Source organism: Scyliorhinus torazame, chromosome 8 (genome assembly GCF_047496885.1).
Source record: "Scyliorhinus torazame isolate Kashiwa2021f chromosome 8, sScyTor2.1, whole genome shotgun sequence".
Taxonomy (NCBI): domain Eukaryota; kingdom Metazoa; phylum Chordata; class Chondrichthyes; order Carcharhiniformes; family Scyliorhinidae; genus Scyliorhinus; species Scyliorhinus torazame.
Window position 1 is genome coordinate 155,863,297 of NC_092714.1, and position 16,203 is coordinate 155,879,499.

Here is a 16,203-nt window from a genome sequence, read left to right on the forward strand (position 1 = left end):
TAACGGATCAGGAAACCCGCTGGAGGCCAGCGTGAAACTGATTTGCATCCCTGTGTCCAGTGGGGTCCCGCAGGGATGAGTGTTGGGGCCCTTGCTGTTTGTGGTTTCTATAAATGATTTTGATATGAATGTGGGAGGGTTGCTTGTGGCAACAATATCTCCTTATTCTCTTTAATAAAACCCCACAAATAAGTTTAAGTACTCACGCTATGATAGTTCGTTCTCGTGGCTCTGGGGGAAGACCAATAGTCAATTGCTTCTGATGTGACAGCAGGGATGTACAAGCCTATATATCAAACAGTAGCAAAATCAGAAATTTCCCATTGGTGGGAATGTGCGTCAATGTTGAAGCTCAGGATCTGGCCTGATTCAAACTGATTCTCAACACTCCCAAGAGAATACATAAAACCATAGAAAGGTTATAGCACAGAAGAGAGACCATTCGGTCCATCTTGTCCATGCCAGCCTGAGGACACACAGGTACCCTTTCTAATCCCACCTTCCTGCACCCAGTCCATAGCCCTGCAGCTTTCAGCAGTTAAGGTGCAGATCCAGGTACTTTTAAAAAGATTTTAGGGTCTCTGCCTCCACCAACTCGGGCAGCGAATTCCAGACTCCCACTACACTCTGTGTAAAAATGTTCTTCCTCATGTCCCCTCTACACCTTCTGCCACTTGAACCTAAGTCCTCTGGTTCTAGAATTCTCCACCAAGGGAAACAATTTTATCCTGTCCACTCTATCTCTTCCCCTCATAATTTTGTATGCCTCAATCAAGTCACCCCTCATCCTTCTTTGTTCCAAGGAAAATAACTCCAACCTATCCAATTGTCATAATATGCACCCATGCACATCATGAGGTAAAAACAGGCAGTGACAGACAGGACAGAACACAACCAATCACCAGACAGAACACCAGAGGGGGACTTCCAACTATAAAACACACGAGGCATCAGCACTCCGCCTCTTTACTGGTGACAACTGCAGTACATATATCAGTTAGCACCTTCTACACGTGGATCAGAGCTAGCCTGGTCTAGTAAGTTAGAGTTAGTACACTTAGAGTAGTAGAGTGTCAACCCACAGCCAGCTGTGTGCATTATTACAGAAGTTCAATAAATCGTATTGAACCAACGCCTACGTTTGGTGTATGCTTTACAGTTCATCTGCATCCTGTTGCAGTCCGTGTTACCCCAGGGTGAATAACACGACATGATACCAGGAGTCTACTTCATCTCAGTAATTTACCTTGAATAATTCAGTGACGACTAACAAGTGCCTTCCAGCGGCATGGAGAAGATCCAGGCCCCTCCACAGCTCCGGATCTCCGGCAATCTCGGCGCCAACTGGCGGGTCTTCAAGCAGAAATTCAGTCTATACATTGAGGCCTCGGGCCTCGAGGATGCGTCCGATGTCAGAAAAACCGCGCTGCTCCTATCAACTGTGGCGGACCAGGCCACCCAAATCTTCAATTCGCTCACTTTTGCCGACGGCGTGGACATGACCAAGTTCCAGACCGTGTTAGCAAATTCGACAGTCACTGAAGTCGAAACAAACGAGAGCTTTGAGCGCTATATCTTCCAGCAACGCCTTCAGGGTAAGGATGAGCCTTCCCAATCCTTTCTAACTCATCTCCGCATATTAGCGCAATCCTGCAACTACGGTGACACCGCTGATTCCCTCATCAGGGATCAGATCGTGTTTGGGGTCCTCTCCGACGCCCTGTGGGACCAGCTCCTAAAAATAAAAAACATGACCGTGCCAGTAGCCATCGAGACATGTAAAGTGCATGAACAGGCGCAAAGTCGCTACTCCCGCCTTAAATCGGCAGAACAGGACCAACTTGCCTCCCACGAGGCAGAGTGCGTACAGGCCATCGCCCGAATGCGGCACCTTAGCATCGATGAAGGCGGCCATATCGCGCGCTTTTCCAGGGGTCCCACGCATGCGCACCACAGACGGGAGAACGAAGCGGCCGATGACCACACTGCGCAACTGCGAGCGGCGGCTGACCGCACTGCGCATGTGCGATGACGCACGGAGCATTACGACGTCAACGGCATGACGTGCCCGAACTGCGGCACCGCCCACTTAAACCTGCAAGAGGCAGGCGATGTTTAAATTGTGGGAAGCATGGCCATTATGCAGCCTTGTGCAGGTCTGCACCTCCGATTGTGGGCCAGCAATCCCAGTTCCAACGCAAACGCTTTCAAAGTGTGCAGCAAGGGCTGTTGGATTCGGAACCTGGTAACACCACGAATCCAGACGACTGCCTGGAGTCCCCATATCGTGTGGGCATCATTACCACGTATGACAAGGCCTCCTCAAATTCAGCAACATGCCTACCCATCCTCAACGTGGATTCTGCGGATGAATGGCGTGCTGTCGTACAAGTCAACCAATGCAGCAGCCGGTTCAAGCTGGACACTGGTGCTTCAGCAATCTCATATCTCAAGCAGATCTTGCTCGCATCCAAAGGCAGCCAAAATTCTTCTGCCGGCCTGCCAGCTGCTTGATTATAATGGCAATGCTATTACTGTGTTAGGGCCTTGTCACCTGCATGTCTCCAACAAGGCCATCAATGCCACACTGCGATTCAAAATCGTCAAGCCTGACAAGGCTTCTCTGCTTACTGCCCATGCATTCAAGCTACTCAATCTCGTCCAGCACGAACATGCCATGTCCTCTGCCAATATGAATCGCATCACATACCACGGCTCTCAGGCATCTGCTGAAGAAGTCCACTGCCTTTCAGTGGCTACCCACACATCCAGCAGAGTGGCTAATGTTTTTTGACCCAGAGCGGGAGACAAAAAATCTCCACGGACGCCAGCCAGGACGGCATTGGTGCGGTGCTCCTCCAGAAGGATGACTCCTCGTCCTGAGCTCCAGTGGCCTATGCGTCTAGGGCCATGACTCCCACCGAGCAGAGGTACGCTCAGATAGAGAAAGAGTGCCTGGGCCTCCTCACCGGTATTGTAAAGTTCCATGATTACGTCTACGGTCTATCAGCCATCACAGTAGAGACTGACCACAGACCCTTGGTCTATATCATTCACAATGACTTGAATGACATGATGCCCAGGCTTCGGCGCATTCTCCTTCGACTCCGCAGGTATGATTTCGAATTGGTTTACACACCGGGCAAGGAGCTAATCATTGTGGATGCCCTGTCCCGAGCCATCGCCTCGCCCTGTGAACAGGCCGACTTCATCTGCCAAATTGAGGCACAGGTGCAACTGTGTGCCAGCAACCTCCTGGCCTCAGACGAACGAGTCGTCAACATTCAAGAAGAGACTGCCAAGGACCCTCTTCTGCAGCGGGTCATACATCACCTTGCAAATGGTTGGCAGAAAGGGCAATGCCTCCAGTTCTTTAATGTAAAGGATGGCCTAACAGTTGTCGAGGGGATCCTCCTCAAGCTGGATCGTATCGTTATTACTCGCAGTCTCCAGAGCTTAGTGCTCAAACAAATCCACGAGGGACACCTTGGTATCGAGAAATGCAGGCTGTCTATTGGCCTGGCATCAAAGAGGACATATCCTCTTTGGGCAGCACGGTAGCATTGTGGATAGCACAATTGCTTCACAGCTCCAGGGTCCCAGGTTCGATTCCGGCTTGGGTCACTGTCTGTGCGGAGTCTGCACATCCTCCCCGTGTGTGCGTGGGTTTCCTCCGGGTGCTCCGGTTTCCTCCCCCAGTCCAAAGATGTGCAGGTTAGGTGGATTGGCCATGATAAATTGCCCTTAGTGTCCAAAATTGCCCTTAGTGTTGGGTGGGGTTACTGGGTTATGGGGATAGGGTGGAGGTGTTGACCTTGGGTAGGGTGCTCTTTCCAAGAGCCGGTGCAGACTCGATGGGCCAAATGGCCTCCTTCTGCACTGTAAATTCTATGATTTCCAACAATTGTGCGACTTGCCAGTGTTTCCAGCCTGCTCAGCCCAAAGAAACACTCCAGCAACACGAGATCGTGACCTATCCATGGTGGGAATCGACCTTTTTAATGCCAATGGGCGTGACTACGTGCTTATATTTGACTACTTCTCGAGTTACCCCGAAGTGGTGAAACTATCTGACCTCACATCAAGGACTGTCATCAAGGCCTGCAAGGAAACATTTGCCAGGCATGGTATTCCGCTCACGGCCATGAGCGACAACGGTCCCTGCTTCTACAGCCAAGAGTGGTCCAATTTCACGAAGCTATACCAGTTCAAGCACATTACCTCGAGCCCGCATTACCCGCAATCTAACGGGAAGGTCGAAAAAGGGGCCCATATCGTGAAGCAACTGCTCTGCAAGGCTGCGGACTCAGCTTCTGACATTAACCTTGCGCTCCTGGCGTACAGGGCAACCCCTCTGTCCACCGGCATGTCTCCGGCACAACTCCTTCTGAATGGTGACCAGCGGACGACTGTTCCGGCCATTCATTTACCTGACCTGGATCACCTCCCAGTGCTGCAAAAGGTGCAGCAACTCAGAAACCGGCAAAAGCTGATGCACGATGCTCATGCTACTGATCTGCCTGTGCTATCTCCGGAAGATGCTGTTCGCATCAAGTTGCCTGGTGGAGGCTGGTCAGCTTCAGCTGTTGTTGTTCGACATGCTGCTCCCAGGTCGTTCGTGGTTCGCATGGCTGATGGATCCATTGTCAGGCACGACAGAAGGGCACTACGCAAACTTGCCTCCCCACCACCGGATCTCACATTCCCAGCTGTCGTTATGCCTTTTCCGGACACCTCGCTCCACGAGGCCACCAATCTGGCTGCAATCCCGCCCGTCGAGGCGCCGTCGTCCCCACCTCCACCTCTCAGGCGGTCGACAAGGATCCGACGCCAGCCCCAGAGATTGGACTTATAAATATTTCCTTTGTACATATTGTTCTGTATCTGCACACCATGTACATATGCATTCACTCGCCATTTGCTGCAAATAGTTATATCTGTAAATATGTCGTATATGCTCTAAGCAACCGACAAATTTTTTTTAAAAAAGGGGGGGTTGTCACATCATGAGGTAAAAACAGGCAGTGACAGACACCCAGGTTAGCCAATCAACATACAGGACAGAACACAACCAATCACCAGACAGAACACCAAAGGGGGGCTTCCAACTATAAAACACACGAGGCATCAGCACTCCGCCACTTTCCACTGGTGACAACTGTAGTTACAGTCAGGATGCATATATCAGTCAGCACCTTCTACACATGGATCAGAGCTAGCCTGGTCTAGTAAGTTAGAGTTAGTACACGTAGAGTAGTAGAGTGTCAACCCACAGCCAGCTGTGTGCATTGTTACAGAAGTTCAATAAATCGTATTGAACCAATGCCTACGTTTGGTGTATGCTTTACCGTTCATCTGCATCCTGTTGCAGTCCGTGTTGCCCCAGGGTGAATAACACAACACAAATCTCTCTTCGTAGCTACATTTTTCTAGCCCTGACGACATTCCTGTTAACTCCTCAGCTCTCTCTCCAGACTGATCAATTATGTCCTGTCTTTGTATGGCAACCAGAACGGCACACAATATTCCAGTTGTGGCCTCACCAGGATTTATACAATTCCAACATTATGAGCGGGATTCTCTGATCCTGGGGCTAAGTTTTGACGCCGTCATAAACGCCGTCGCGAAACGCCTCAGGATCAGCGGGCCAGCACGGCACTGGAACGACCCTCGCCGCTGCAGCTGCTGATCCCGGCGTCAACTGGGCGCTGTGGGGTCCCTGCATGTGCAGTGGCGCCGGCGCCATCGCGCGCATGCTCAGTGGGCCCAGCGCCAATGTGCCCATGCGCAATGGCTCTTTTCTCCGCGCCGGCCCCGACGCAACATGGCGCAGGGCTATAGGGGCCGGCGCGGAAGAAAGGAGCCCCCAGCCCGAGAGGCCTGCCCGCCGATCGGTGGGCCCTGATCGCGTGCCAAGCGTGGCACGATTCGCGGCGATTCTCTGGTCCGGCCCCCGGCTGAGAGACTCCCGCCCTATATCCTTACTTTTATACTCTATACCTCTGCCAGTGAAGGAGAACATTCCATATGTCTTCTTTACAACCTTGTCTACTATAAATATATCGCCACTCCTTCACTGTCACTGGGATAACATGCTGGATCTCCCTCCCTAACAGCACAGTGGGTGTATCTACATCTCAATGACTGCAGCGCTTCCGGAAGGCAACTCACAATCACCTCCTGAAGGGCAACTAGGGATGGGCAATAAATGCTGACCTAACCAGCGACACTTACATCCCGTAAATGACAAAAGAAACTACTGCCTTTAGGGACCTGTATAAGATCCATTTAAGATCATATAAGGGGTAGGCCATTTGGCCCCTCGAGCCATGACCCCCCATTCAATATGATTATGGCTGATCTGACTGTGGTCACAACTCTACTTTGCTGTCTTTCCCCCATAACCTGCAGCTCCCTTGTTGATCAAGAATCTGTCTCACTCGGACTTCCGGTGGCGGCTATGAAGGAGTAAGTCGCACATTTGGTGGCTCCCGCTCTGGTCGGACTTTTGGACCTTTTCCCTTGATCTTTTAACGGACCTGAATTGTAGAACGGATGTCAGTGGCAATTCTCTACTGAATTCCCACTTCGGTGCATGGTGAAAAGGACTAAAGTGTTCGTAAGGGCAGAAATAAGAAGACAGAGAAGACTTGGGCTGTAGTTGCAACAGGGGACAGTATGGCGGAGGGGCGAACCTCTGGCTTGTCGACCCAGCAGTCTATGGGGCAGCTGATGCAAGTCTTCGAGGAGGGCTTTGGTACGCAGAAACGGGACTGCTTGGACCCGATAAAAGCGTCGATTGAGTGGCTGGAGCTCAGGTTGGACGCCCAGGATCGGGCGATCCAGAAGGTGGAGAAGGCGCTGGCTGAGCAGGAGGAGCATCAGATTGCGGTGGTGCTGGAGGTGGGGATGCTGAGGGACCAGCAAAAGAAGCTTCCGGAGAAGGTGGAGGACCTGGAAAATAGGTTCCGCCGGCAGAACCTAAGAATTGTCGGGCACCCGGAGGGGTCCGAAGGATCGGATGCTGGGGCACATGTCGCAGGCATGTTTGAGAAGCTGCTGGGGGATGGGGCATTCTCCTGGCCCTTGGAGGTGGATAGGGCTCACAGAGCACTCGCGAGGAAGCCGCGAATGGGTGATCCCCCCGAGGGCAATGGTGGTGAGATTCCACAGGTTCTCGGATAAGGAGCGTATTCTGCAGTGGGCCAAGCAGACACGGAGCTGTAAGTGGGACAATAGCATCCTGCGGATTTACCAAGACCTGAGTGTAGAGGTGGCCAGGAGGAGAGCAGGCTTCAATCAGATCAGGGCGATCCTTTTCAAGAAAAAGGTGAAGTTTGGACTGTTATACCCAGCCCGTCTCTGGGTCACGCATGACGATCAGCACTTTTACTTTGAGTCGCCTGAGGACACGTTGGACTTTGCAAGAAAGAAGGGCTGACGAAGGACTGAGAACTTTTGAACTTGGCTGTAACGTTCGTGTTTCTGTTTTCTCTGTTTTGTTTCTCTGTTTTTGTAAAAAGTTTCTCGTTTTGCTTGGAACCAGCAGTAGGGCTGGGTGAGTTTAGGTTTTCATTTGCACTGTTGGGGGATGGAGGTGTGTTAGTTTTGATCTTGGTGTTCTTCGGTTGGGCAACTGTGTGAGGATTGTTTGATGTTGGAGTTTGTTTGCATGAGCCGAGGGGGGGGGGGGGGGGGGAATAATAGGTGGGAGACAATCTGGCGCCGGGGAATGGGGGCCACCAAGCTAGCTCTCGGAAGCGCAGTGGGGGGTGTGCATATGTTTGGTTTAGGAAAGGGATTGGGGTCCGGGGTGTTGTTGCTGGGAGGGGGAGGGGGGGGTGAATGTTCTGCTGGCGAGGGAGGGACTTGGGCTGAGGGACAGAGAGGAGGTCGGGGGCGGGGGCGGCCTGGGGATGGATCGGTGGAGGCGCGGATCACGGGCTGGTGGCAGGCCTAAAAAAGGGGATGGCTGATTGGCGGAGTCAATGAGCCCCCCAACTGGGCTGATGACCTGGAATATTCGAGGGTTAAATGGGCCGGTCAAAAGGGCACGTGTATTTGCGCATCTTAGGGGACTGAAGGCGGACGTGGTGATGTTGCAGGAGACGCACCTTAAGGTAACGGACCAGGTTAGACTGAGGAAAGGCTGGGTCAGCCAGGTGTTTCATTCGGGACTAGATTCAAAGACTAGAGGGGTCGCGATCCTGATCAATTAGCGGGTGGTGTTTGAGGTGGGTAGAATAGTCTCGGATGTGGGAGATCGATATATTATGGTCAGTGGGAAGCTAGAGGGGGTGCGGGTGGTATTAGTAAATGTGTATGTGCCAAATTGGGATGATGTGGAGTTTATAAAGAGGATGCTGGGGAAGATACCGGACCTGGACTCGCACAGGTTGGCCATGGGAGGGGACTTCAATACAGTTATGGACCCTGGCTTAGACCGGTCAAGCTCAAAAACGGGCAGGGTTCCAGCAATGGCAAAGGAACTAAGAGGATTCATGGAGCTGATGCGGGTGGTGGATCCATGGAGGTTTGGGCAGTCGAGGGTGAAGGAGTTCTCCTTCTACTCACACGTGCATAAAGTGTACTCCCGGATTGATTTCTTTATTTTGAGCAGGGCCTTGCTGGCTGGGGTGGTGGACATGGGGGGGCGGGATTCTCCGACCCCCCCGCCGGGTCGGAGAATTGCCAGGGGGCGGCGTGAATCCTGCCCCCCCCCAGCTGCCGAATTCTCTGAGAATCGCGCCGGTCGGCGGCTGCTGGCAGCGGCCCATGGCCTCCAGGGTCCTCGGGGGGGGGGGGGGGGGGGGGGGGGGGGGGCATAGGGGGATCAGGCCCAGCGAGGTGCTCCAACGGCGGCCTGGCCCGCGATCGGGACCCACCGATCCACGGGCTGGCCTGTGCCGTGGGGGCACTCTATTCTTCTGCGTCGGCCGCTGTGGTCCTCCGCCATGGCTGGCGCAAAGAAGATCGCTCCTGCGCATGTGCTGGGATGACGCCAGCCTACGCTGGCGCTCCCGTGCATGCGCCAGCTCGCGGCGGCCAGCAGAGGCCCTTCGGCGCCGGTTGGCATGGCGCCAAGCCCCTTCCCCGCTGGCCAGCGCGGCGCAAACCACTCCGGCGCTGGCCTAGCCCCTGAAGGTGTGGAGGATTCCGCACCTTTGGGGCGGCCCGACGCTGGAGTGGTTCACTCCACTCCTTCCCGCCGGAGTTGCCCGCCCCACTGATTCCTGTAGAATCCCGCCCGGGGTATTCGGCGATTACAATCTCAGACCATGTTCCGCACTGTGTTGACCTGCAGTTAGTAAAGACAGTAACCAGTGCCCGCACTGGAGGTTGGATGTGGGACTTTTGGCGGATGAAGGGGTGTGCGAGCGGCTGAGGAAATACATTCAGAACTACCTGCAGGTCAATGACACGAGGAAAACTTCGGCAGCGGTGATTTGGGAAGCACTATAGGCGGTGCTCAGGGGGGAGCTGATCTTGATCTGGGCTCATAGGGAGAAGGTTGACAGGGCAGAGACGGACCGACTGGTTAAGGGGATATTACAGATCGATAGGAGGTATCCAGAGACCCCGGAGACAGGGCTCCTGAGGGAACGGCGGAGGTTGCAGGCGGAGTTTAGTTTGCTGACCACAGGGAGGGCAGTGGAGCAGCTGAGAAAGGCGAGGGGGGCGATTTGTGAACATGGGGAGAAGGCCAGCAGAATTCTTGCACAGCAGCTTAGGAAGAGAGAGGCAGCTAGGGAGATAGGGAAAGTAAAGGACGGTGAGGGGAACCTGGTTGGTGATTCAGCAGGGGTGAATAAGGCGTTCAGAGATTTCTACAGCAGGCTGTACAGGTCGGAACCCCCTAGGGGGCTGGAGGGGATGAGGCGCTTCTTGGAGGGGATGAATTTCCCAACGGTGGACGGAGAGTGGGTATAAGGGCTGGGGGCCCCAATTGGGCTGGAGGAGATAGTGGAGGGTCTGAAGGCCATGCAGGCGGGTGAGGCCCCGGGTCCGGACGGGTACCCAATAGAGTTTTATAAAAAGTTCTCGGGGATACTGGGGCCAGTGTTGTTGAGGATGTTCAATGAGGCAAGGGAGAGAGGGGTGCTGCCCCCGAGGATGTCACAGGCAATGATTTCGCTGATTCTTAAGCGGGACAAGAACCCGGAGCTTATCATAGATTATCATAGAATTTACAGCGCCGAAGGAGGCCATTCGGCCCATCGAGTCTGCACCGGCTCTTGGAAAGAGCACCCTACCCAAGGTCAACACCTCCACCCTATCCCCATAACCCAGTAACCCCACCCAACACTAAGGGCAATTTTGTACACTAAGGGCAATTTATCATGGCCAATCCACCTAACCTGCACATCTTTGGACTGGGGGAGGAAACCGGAGCACCCGGAGGAAACCCACGCACACACGGGGAGGATGTGCAGACTCCGCACAGACAGTGACGCAAGCCGGAATCGAACCTGGGACCCTGGAGCTGTGAAGCAATTGTGCTATCCACAATGCTACCGTGCTGTGTGGGTCCGACAGGCCGATCTCCCTGCTGAATGTGGATGCCAAGTTGCTGGCCAAAATCTTGTACTCCAGGATTGAGGACTGTGTTCCGGATGTTATTGGGGAGGACCAGGCGAGGTTTGTTAAGGGTGGGCAGTTGGTGGCCAATATAAGAAGGCTGTTAAATGTGATCATGATGCCCCCGGAAAGTAGGGAGGTTGAGGTTGTGATCGCAATGGATGCAGAAAAGGCTTTTGGGTAGAATGGGACTATCTGTGGGAGGTACTGGGACGGTTCGGATTTTGGCGGGCCTTTATTGACTGGGTCAGGTTAATATCAGGCTCCTGTGGCAAGTGTGTGGACGAACAGGACAACTTCGGACTATTTTAGACTGCACCGGGGGACGAGACAGGGATGCCCCCTCTCCCCACTGTTGTTTGCGCTGGCTATAGAGCCGTTGGCAATTGCTCTGAGAGCCTCGAGGGGCTGGAAGGGGCTGGTCCGGGGTCGGGGGGGGGGGGGGGGGGGGGGGTGGCTGGAGCACAGGGTCTCGCTCTATGCAGATGATCTGCTTCTGTACGTTTCGGACCCAGTAGAGGGGATGGAGGAAATCATGAAGATTTTAGGGGAATTTGGCCGGTTTTCGGGGTATAAACTAAACATGGATAAGAGTGAGTTGTTTCTGGTTCAGGCGAGGGGACAGGAGGGGCGACTGGGGGAGCTGCCGTTTACGTCAGCAGGGGAAAGTTTTAGGTACCTGGCATCCAAGTGGCGCAGGAATGGGACCGGCTGCATAAATTGAATCTGGCCCGGCTAGTGGACCAAATGAAGGACGATTTTCGGAGATGGGACGCGCTACCGTTGTCTCTGGCCAGGAGGGTACAAACGGTGAAAATGACCGTCCTCCCGAGGTTCCTATTTGTATTTCAATGTCTCCCCATTATTATTCCGCAGTCCTTTTTTAAGAGGGTCAACAGGGTGATCACGGGCTTCGTCTGGGCGGGCAAGACCCCACGGGCAAGGAAGGTAATGCTTGAGCGGAGCCGGGAGAGGGTGGGCTGGCGCTGCCACATTTTAGCAATTATTATTGGGCAGCTAACATAGCCATGATCAGGAAGTGGGTGGTGGGGAAGGGATCGGCGTGGGTGCGTATGGAGGCGGCTTCTTGTAAGGGCACCAGTCTGGGGGCGTTGGTAACTGAGCCTCTGCCACTCCCGCCGGCGCAGTACTCCACCAGCCCATGGTGGTGGCGGCCCGGAGAGTTTGGGGCCAGTGAAGGCGGCATGTGGGAGCAGTGGGAGCATCGGTCTGGGCCCCAATTTGTGGTAACCACCGGTTTCCCCCGGGGAGTATGGATGGGGGGTTCCGGTTATGGCGGAGAGCGGGGATTGAGAGGATGAGGGATGTGTTCATCGAAGGGAGCTTTCCAAGTATGAGGGCGCTGGAGGAAAAGTTTAGGCTGGCGAGGGGAAACAAATTCAGATACTTGCAGGTGCGGGACCTCCTTCGTAAACAGGTGGCAACCTTCCCGCTCCTACCGCTGAGGGGGATTCAGGATAGGGTAATTTCCAGAGGGTGGGTAGGGGAGGGGAGCGTCTCGGACATCTATAAGTAGCTTATGGGGTCGTAGGAGATGCAGAGCGAGGAGCTGAAGCGTAAGTGGGAGGAGGAGCTGGGAGGTGAGATATAGGATGGTTTATGGGCAGACGCGTTGAGTAGAATCAACGTGTCTGCAACATGTGCCAGGCTCAGCCTGATACAATTTAAGGTTGTTCATCGGGCTCACATGACAGTGGCCCGGATGACCAGATTCCTTGGGGTGGAGGACAGGTGCACAAAATGTGCTGGAGGACCAGCGAACCATGTCCACATGTTTTGGACATGTCCAAAGCTTAGGGGATTCTGGCAGGGGGTTGCAGACATCATGTCCACGGTGTTAAAAACAAGGGTGGCGCTGAGTCCAGAGATAGCGATTTTCAGGGTGTCGGAAGATCTGGGAATCCAGGAGGAGAAAGAGGCAGACGTTCTGGCCTTTGCTTCCCTGGTAGCCCGGAGATGGATACTATTAGCTTCGAGGGACTCAAAGCCCCCGAAGTCGGAGACCTGGCTATCGGACATGGCTAGCTTTCTCTGTATGGATAAAATTAAGTTCGCCTCGAGAGGGTCACTGTTAGGGTTCACCCGGAGGTGGCAACCGTTCGTCGACTAATCTGCTATTAACTCAGATGTTCCGATTTAACAATCTCTCAAACCACATTGTGGGTGATTTTAACACCATTCTGAGATCTAATATATCTTCTGGAGTTCAATTGAGAGTGCTTAACTGTGACGGCACTTCATTCCATCTGTTTGGACAGCACACAGTCCCGAGAGATTTAAATGTGTCACGTTAATACTCAAACTCAAAGATAAGTGCCCTACATTGTGAATCACAGGATTATGCTGATGCTAGTTCGCACATACCTCAGCAAGAATCTCAATCCTCTTTCTCAGCATGCCTGAGATGTAACGGATTAATCCCCAGCAACGGTTCAGGCCAGCCGTACTGTACAGTTCGGTCATCAGACTTCGCACTGTCGCGCAATCCTGTCCCCCAATATTGGTGTCCCAGTCAGGGCCCCTGGGTCACAGAGAGGCAAAAGGCAATTATACTTCAGTGAAAACCATAGCCATTCATTGCAACTTTAAATTGTTTGATAGGTTAGGTAACAAATTGCCACCAGCACCATTTGATATCGCGGGTGTGATTTTATTTTTTTAAAAATCAGAGTCCTTTCTGGGCAGGATTAGTGGGTTGTTCCCGGTGCTATCCCGCTATCTAACAGCACCTTGTTGCTATTTCGGGCGCCAGCGGAAACGCCCCCCTCCACCCCCCACAAAGCCACACTTAGTGTAATTTCCTACACTGCGGAGCTCCAATGAACGGAGCTCCTCAGTGAAGGGAGGGATCTCTCGACCCCCAGTGCGAATCCCGGACTCCCCCAATGCCATTACTCATCTACCCCTCCCCACGCCAACACATACGAGCCTGATCCCCAGCACTGCCAGCCTGGCTCCCTGGCAGTGCCACCTGGGCACCCAGGTTGTCCCGCCAAGGTGCACAGGTGGTAGTGCCAGGGTGCCAGGCTGGCATTGCCAAAGTGCTTGGGTGGCATCAGCAGTGCCAGGACACCACCCTGTCCAGATACCAATCACCCAGGGGCTCCATTCGCCTTGGAGAGCCCCCCCCCCCACCAAAAAGTGCCGATCCGACTGGTCCCTGTTTGCGGGAATCAGTGCTAAACAACGCCCGGCCGGGGTCTCCTCGGCAAGGCCGGTAGATGGTGGGTACCATTTGAGCCGGTGTCAGGAGAGTTAAGTGGGCTTTTAAGCTCATTTAACTGCAAGACTGGACCCCGTCCATTGTGGTGGGATGCAGATCGCGACGTCTCGTGAGATCTGAACAGATCTTGCACGGCGTAACAATCCCGGGAGAGGCCTCACCCCGGATCTGCCGCCCGCATCCCGTCCTGATTCCGGCGGGATGCGGCTGGCAAATCGCACCCCCCCATCTCTTGTCAAGTCTAAAACCAAACAAGGCATGACACAGGTGTGGCATGACTTTTGGTAATCTGATTGGACAGCAGGAGGAGAAACTCGTTGTGGAGTGGGGAAGGAGGTTGTGGTCGTGGGTCCATGACAATGGTCCGAGCTTTCAATGGTGAAGGGAGGAGGGGGGCCCAGGGTTAGACAGGCCTGAAGCCAACAGTGAGCATCACTGTAGACTGAGGCAGTGACAGTAATGTCATCGACAGAGCATTGTGCAAGACAAACTGAATCAAGTGCACATCTGTACAATGTGTCAAAAAGTCCTTTCTTTACACATCTAAAACCCCACTTCAAACTGTTCGATATTTCATTATGGGTGTGCGGGCTGGTGACTGGAATGTAGAGGCAGAATGTGTAGTGATTGAGGAAGATGGTGAGTCTCTTCTGAGTAGAGAAACCACCCCAAGGGTTATACGTCAGATTGAAAGTGAATTCTATGAAATTGTATGCCAGGTTTAGAGAGGTGTTTGGATCTGGTTTTGAAGGAGTTGGAAAGTTACATAACTGCCAAGTGAGATGAACCATTGATGTGCAGCCTGGGGCTCAGCTTTTGAGGTCTGAGGGAAAGCTGAGATAAAAACCAAGGAACGGATGGACCAAGATATCATGGGGTCAGTTGAAGAGCCAGCACTGTGGGCGAGCATTGTTGTGGTTGTGTCTAAACCAAATTGTGCGATCAGACGCCATGTCGATATGCGACAGGTGAATGAAGTGTTAGTGAGCGAACATCACCCAATTACTACTGTGGACAAAGTCTTTCAAGAAATGTCAACAAGCAAGGTATTTTTCCAATTTAGAAGAATGAGAGGAGTTCTCATTGAAACATATCGGATTCTTAAGGGGCTTGACAGGGTAAATGCTGAGAGGCTGTTTCCCCTCATGGGAGAGCCTAGGATCAGAGGGCAGAGTCTCAGAACAAAGATGTGCCCATTCAAGATTGAGATGAGGAGGAATTTCGGGCGGAATTCTCCCCCCCTCACGCTGGGTGGGAGAATCGCCGGGGCGCCGCGTGAGTCCCGCCACGCCGCCCCGGCACCCGCACGCGATTCTCCCCCCCCCCCCCCCAAACCAGCGTGGTGAGAATCACGGCTGGCCGCTCGGAGAATCACCGCTCGCCGTTTGTAACGGGCGAGCGGCGATTCTCCGGCCCGGATGGGCCGAGCGGCCTGCCCAACACGACAGGTTCCCGCCGGCGCTGTCCACAACTGGTCGCTGCTGGCGGGAACAGCGCGGGAACACTGGGGGGCGGCCTGCAATCGGTGCCCATCAATCGGCGGGCTGGCCTCTCTGAAGGAGGACCTCTTTTCCTCCGCCGCCTTTCAAGATCCATCGAAATCTTCTTGCGGGGCGGCCGCGGGGAAGACGGCAACCGCGCATGCACAGGTTGGCACGGTCAACCTGCGCATGCGCAGATGACGTTATTTACGCGGCGCCGGCCATGTCATTTATGCGGCGGCGAGGCCCGGCGCGCGTAAATGACGCGGCGCCTCTCCTAGCCCCCCGGGGATGGGAGAATAGGGGGCTGGGAGCGGACTCCGACGCCGGAGTGAAACGCTCCGGTTTTCACTCCGGCGCCGGGTCTTAGTCTCCCGATGGGAGAATTGCGCCCTTCTTCTCTCAGTGAGAGTCTTTGGAACTCCTTGCCATAGAGAGCTGTGGGGGCAGAGTCCTTGTGTATATTTAAGGCTGAGATAGATTAATTCTTGATCAGTAAGGGAATCAAGGGTTATGGGGAAAGGGGGGATATCACCAGCTGGAGCTTCATCCTGTTTCAAGGAAGTTGACAATGTTTGTCACTCATTGTGGACTTCACTGATACTTGGATTGCATCAAGATCCATATAGTGATGCAAGAGATCCCAGGAATGGACAATATGTCAGCTGACATCATTACTCATGGAGCCAATAGAGAGAAACATAATGAGAGGCCGAGATTAGTGTTGGCTGATTTTCAGTCAGCATGACTTATGGTAAATGGACATAAGAGCTTGCTGGGAGTGAGAGAGCTAACATTCACGGGACATAAATTCACGAGCAGCTGAATCAGTCCAGCCAAAGGCAAGATAGAGGCAACAACAGAGGCAGGTGGCCCACAAAATCCCAGCAAAGTGAGAAG

At 53.6% G+C, this 16,203-nt stretch overlaps 1 protein-coding gene across 5 annotated transcripts in view; it reads right to left on the reverse strand.

Annotated features, from left to right (window-relative positions):
• LOC140428213 (phosphorylase b kinase regulatory subunit alpha, liver isoform-like) overlaps nucleotides 1-16,203 on the reverse strand; it is a 265,545-nt gene that overhangs the window by 70,748 nt on the left and 178,594 nt on the right. For all 5 annotated transcript variants that reach the window (XM_072514418.1, XM_072514420.1, XM_072514421.1 and 2 more), the window contains 2 exons: nucleotides 12,964-13,120; nucleotides 207-286 (listed from right to left, as the gene is read on the reverse strand). In XM_072514418.1, coding sequence (XP_072370519.1) covers nucleotides 207-286; nucleotides 12,964-13,120 — 237 coding nt within the window. The remainder of the gene's footprint in view (nucleotides 1-206; nucleotides 287-12,963; nucleotides 13,121-16,203) is intronic.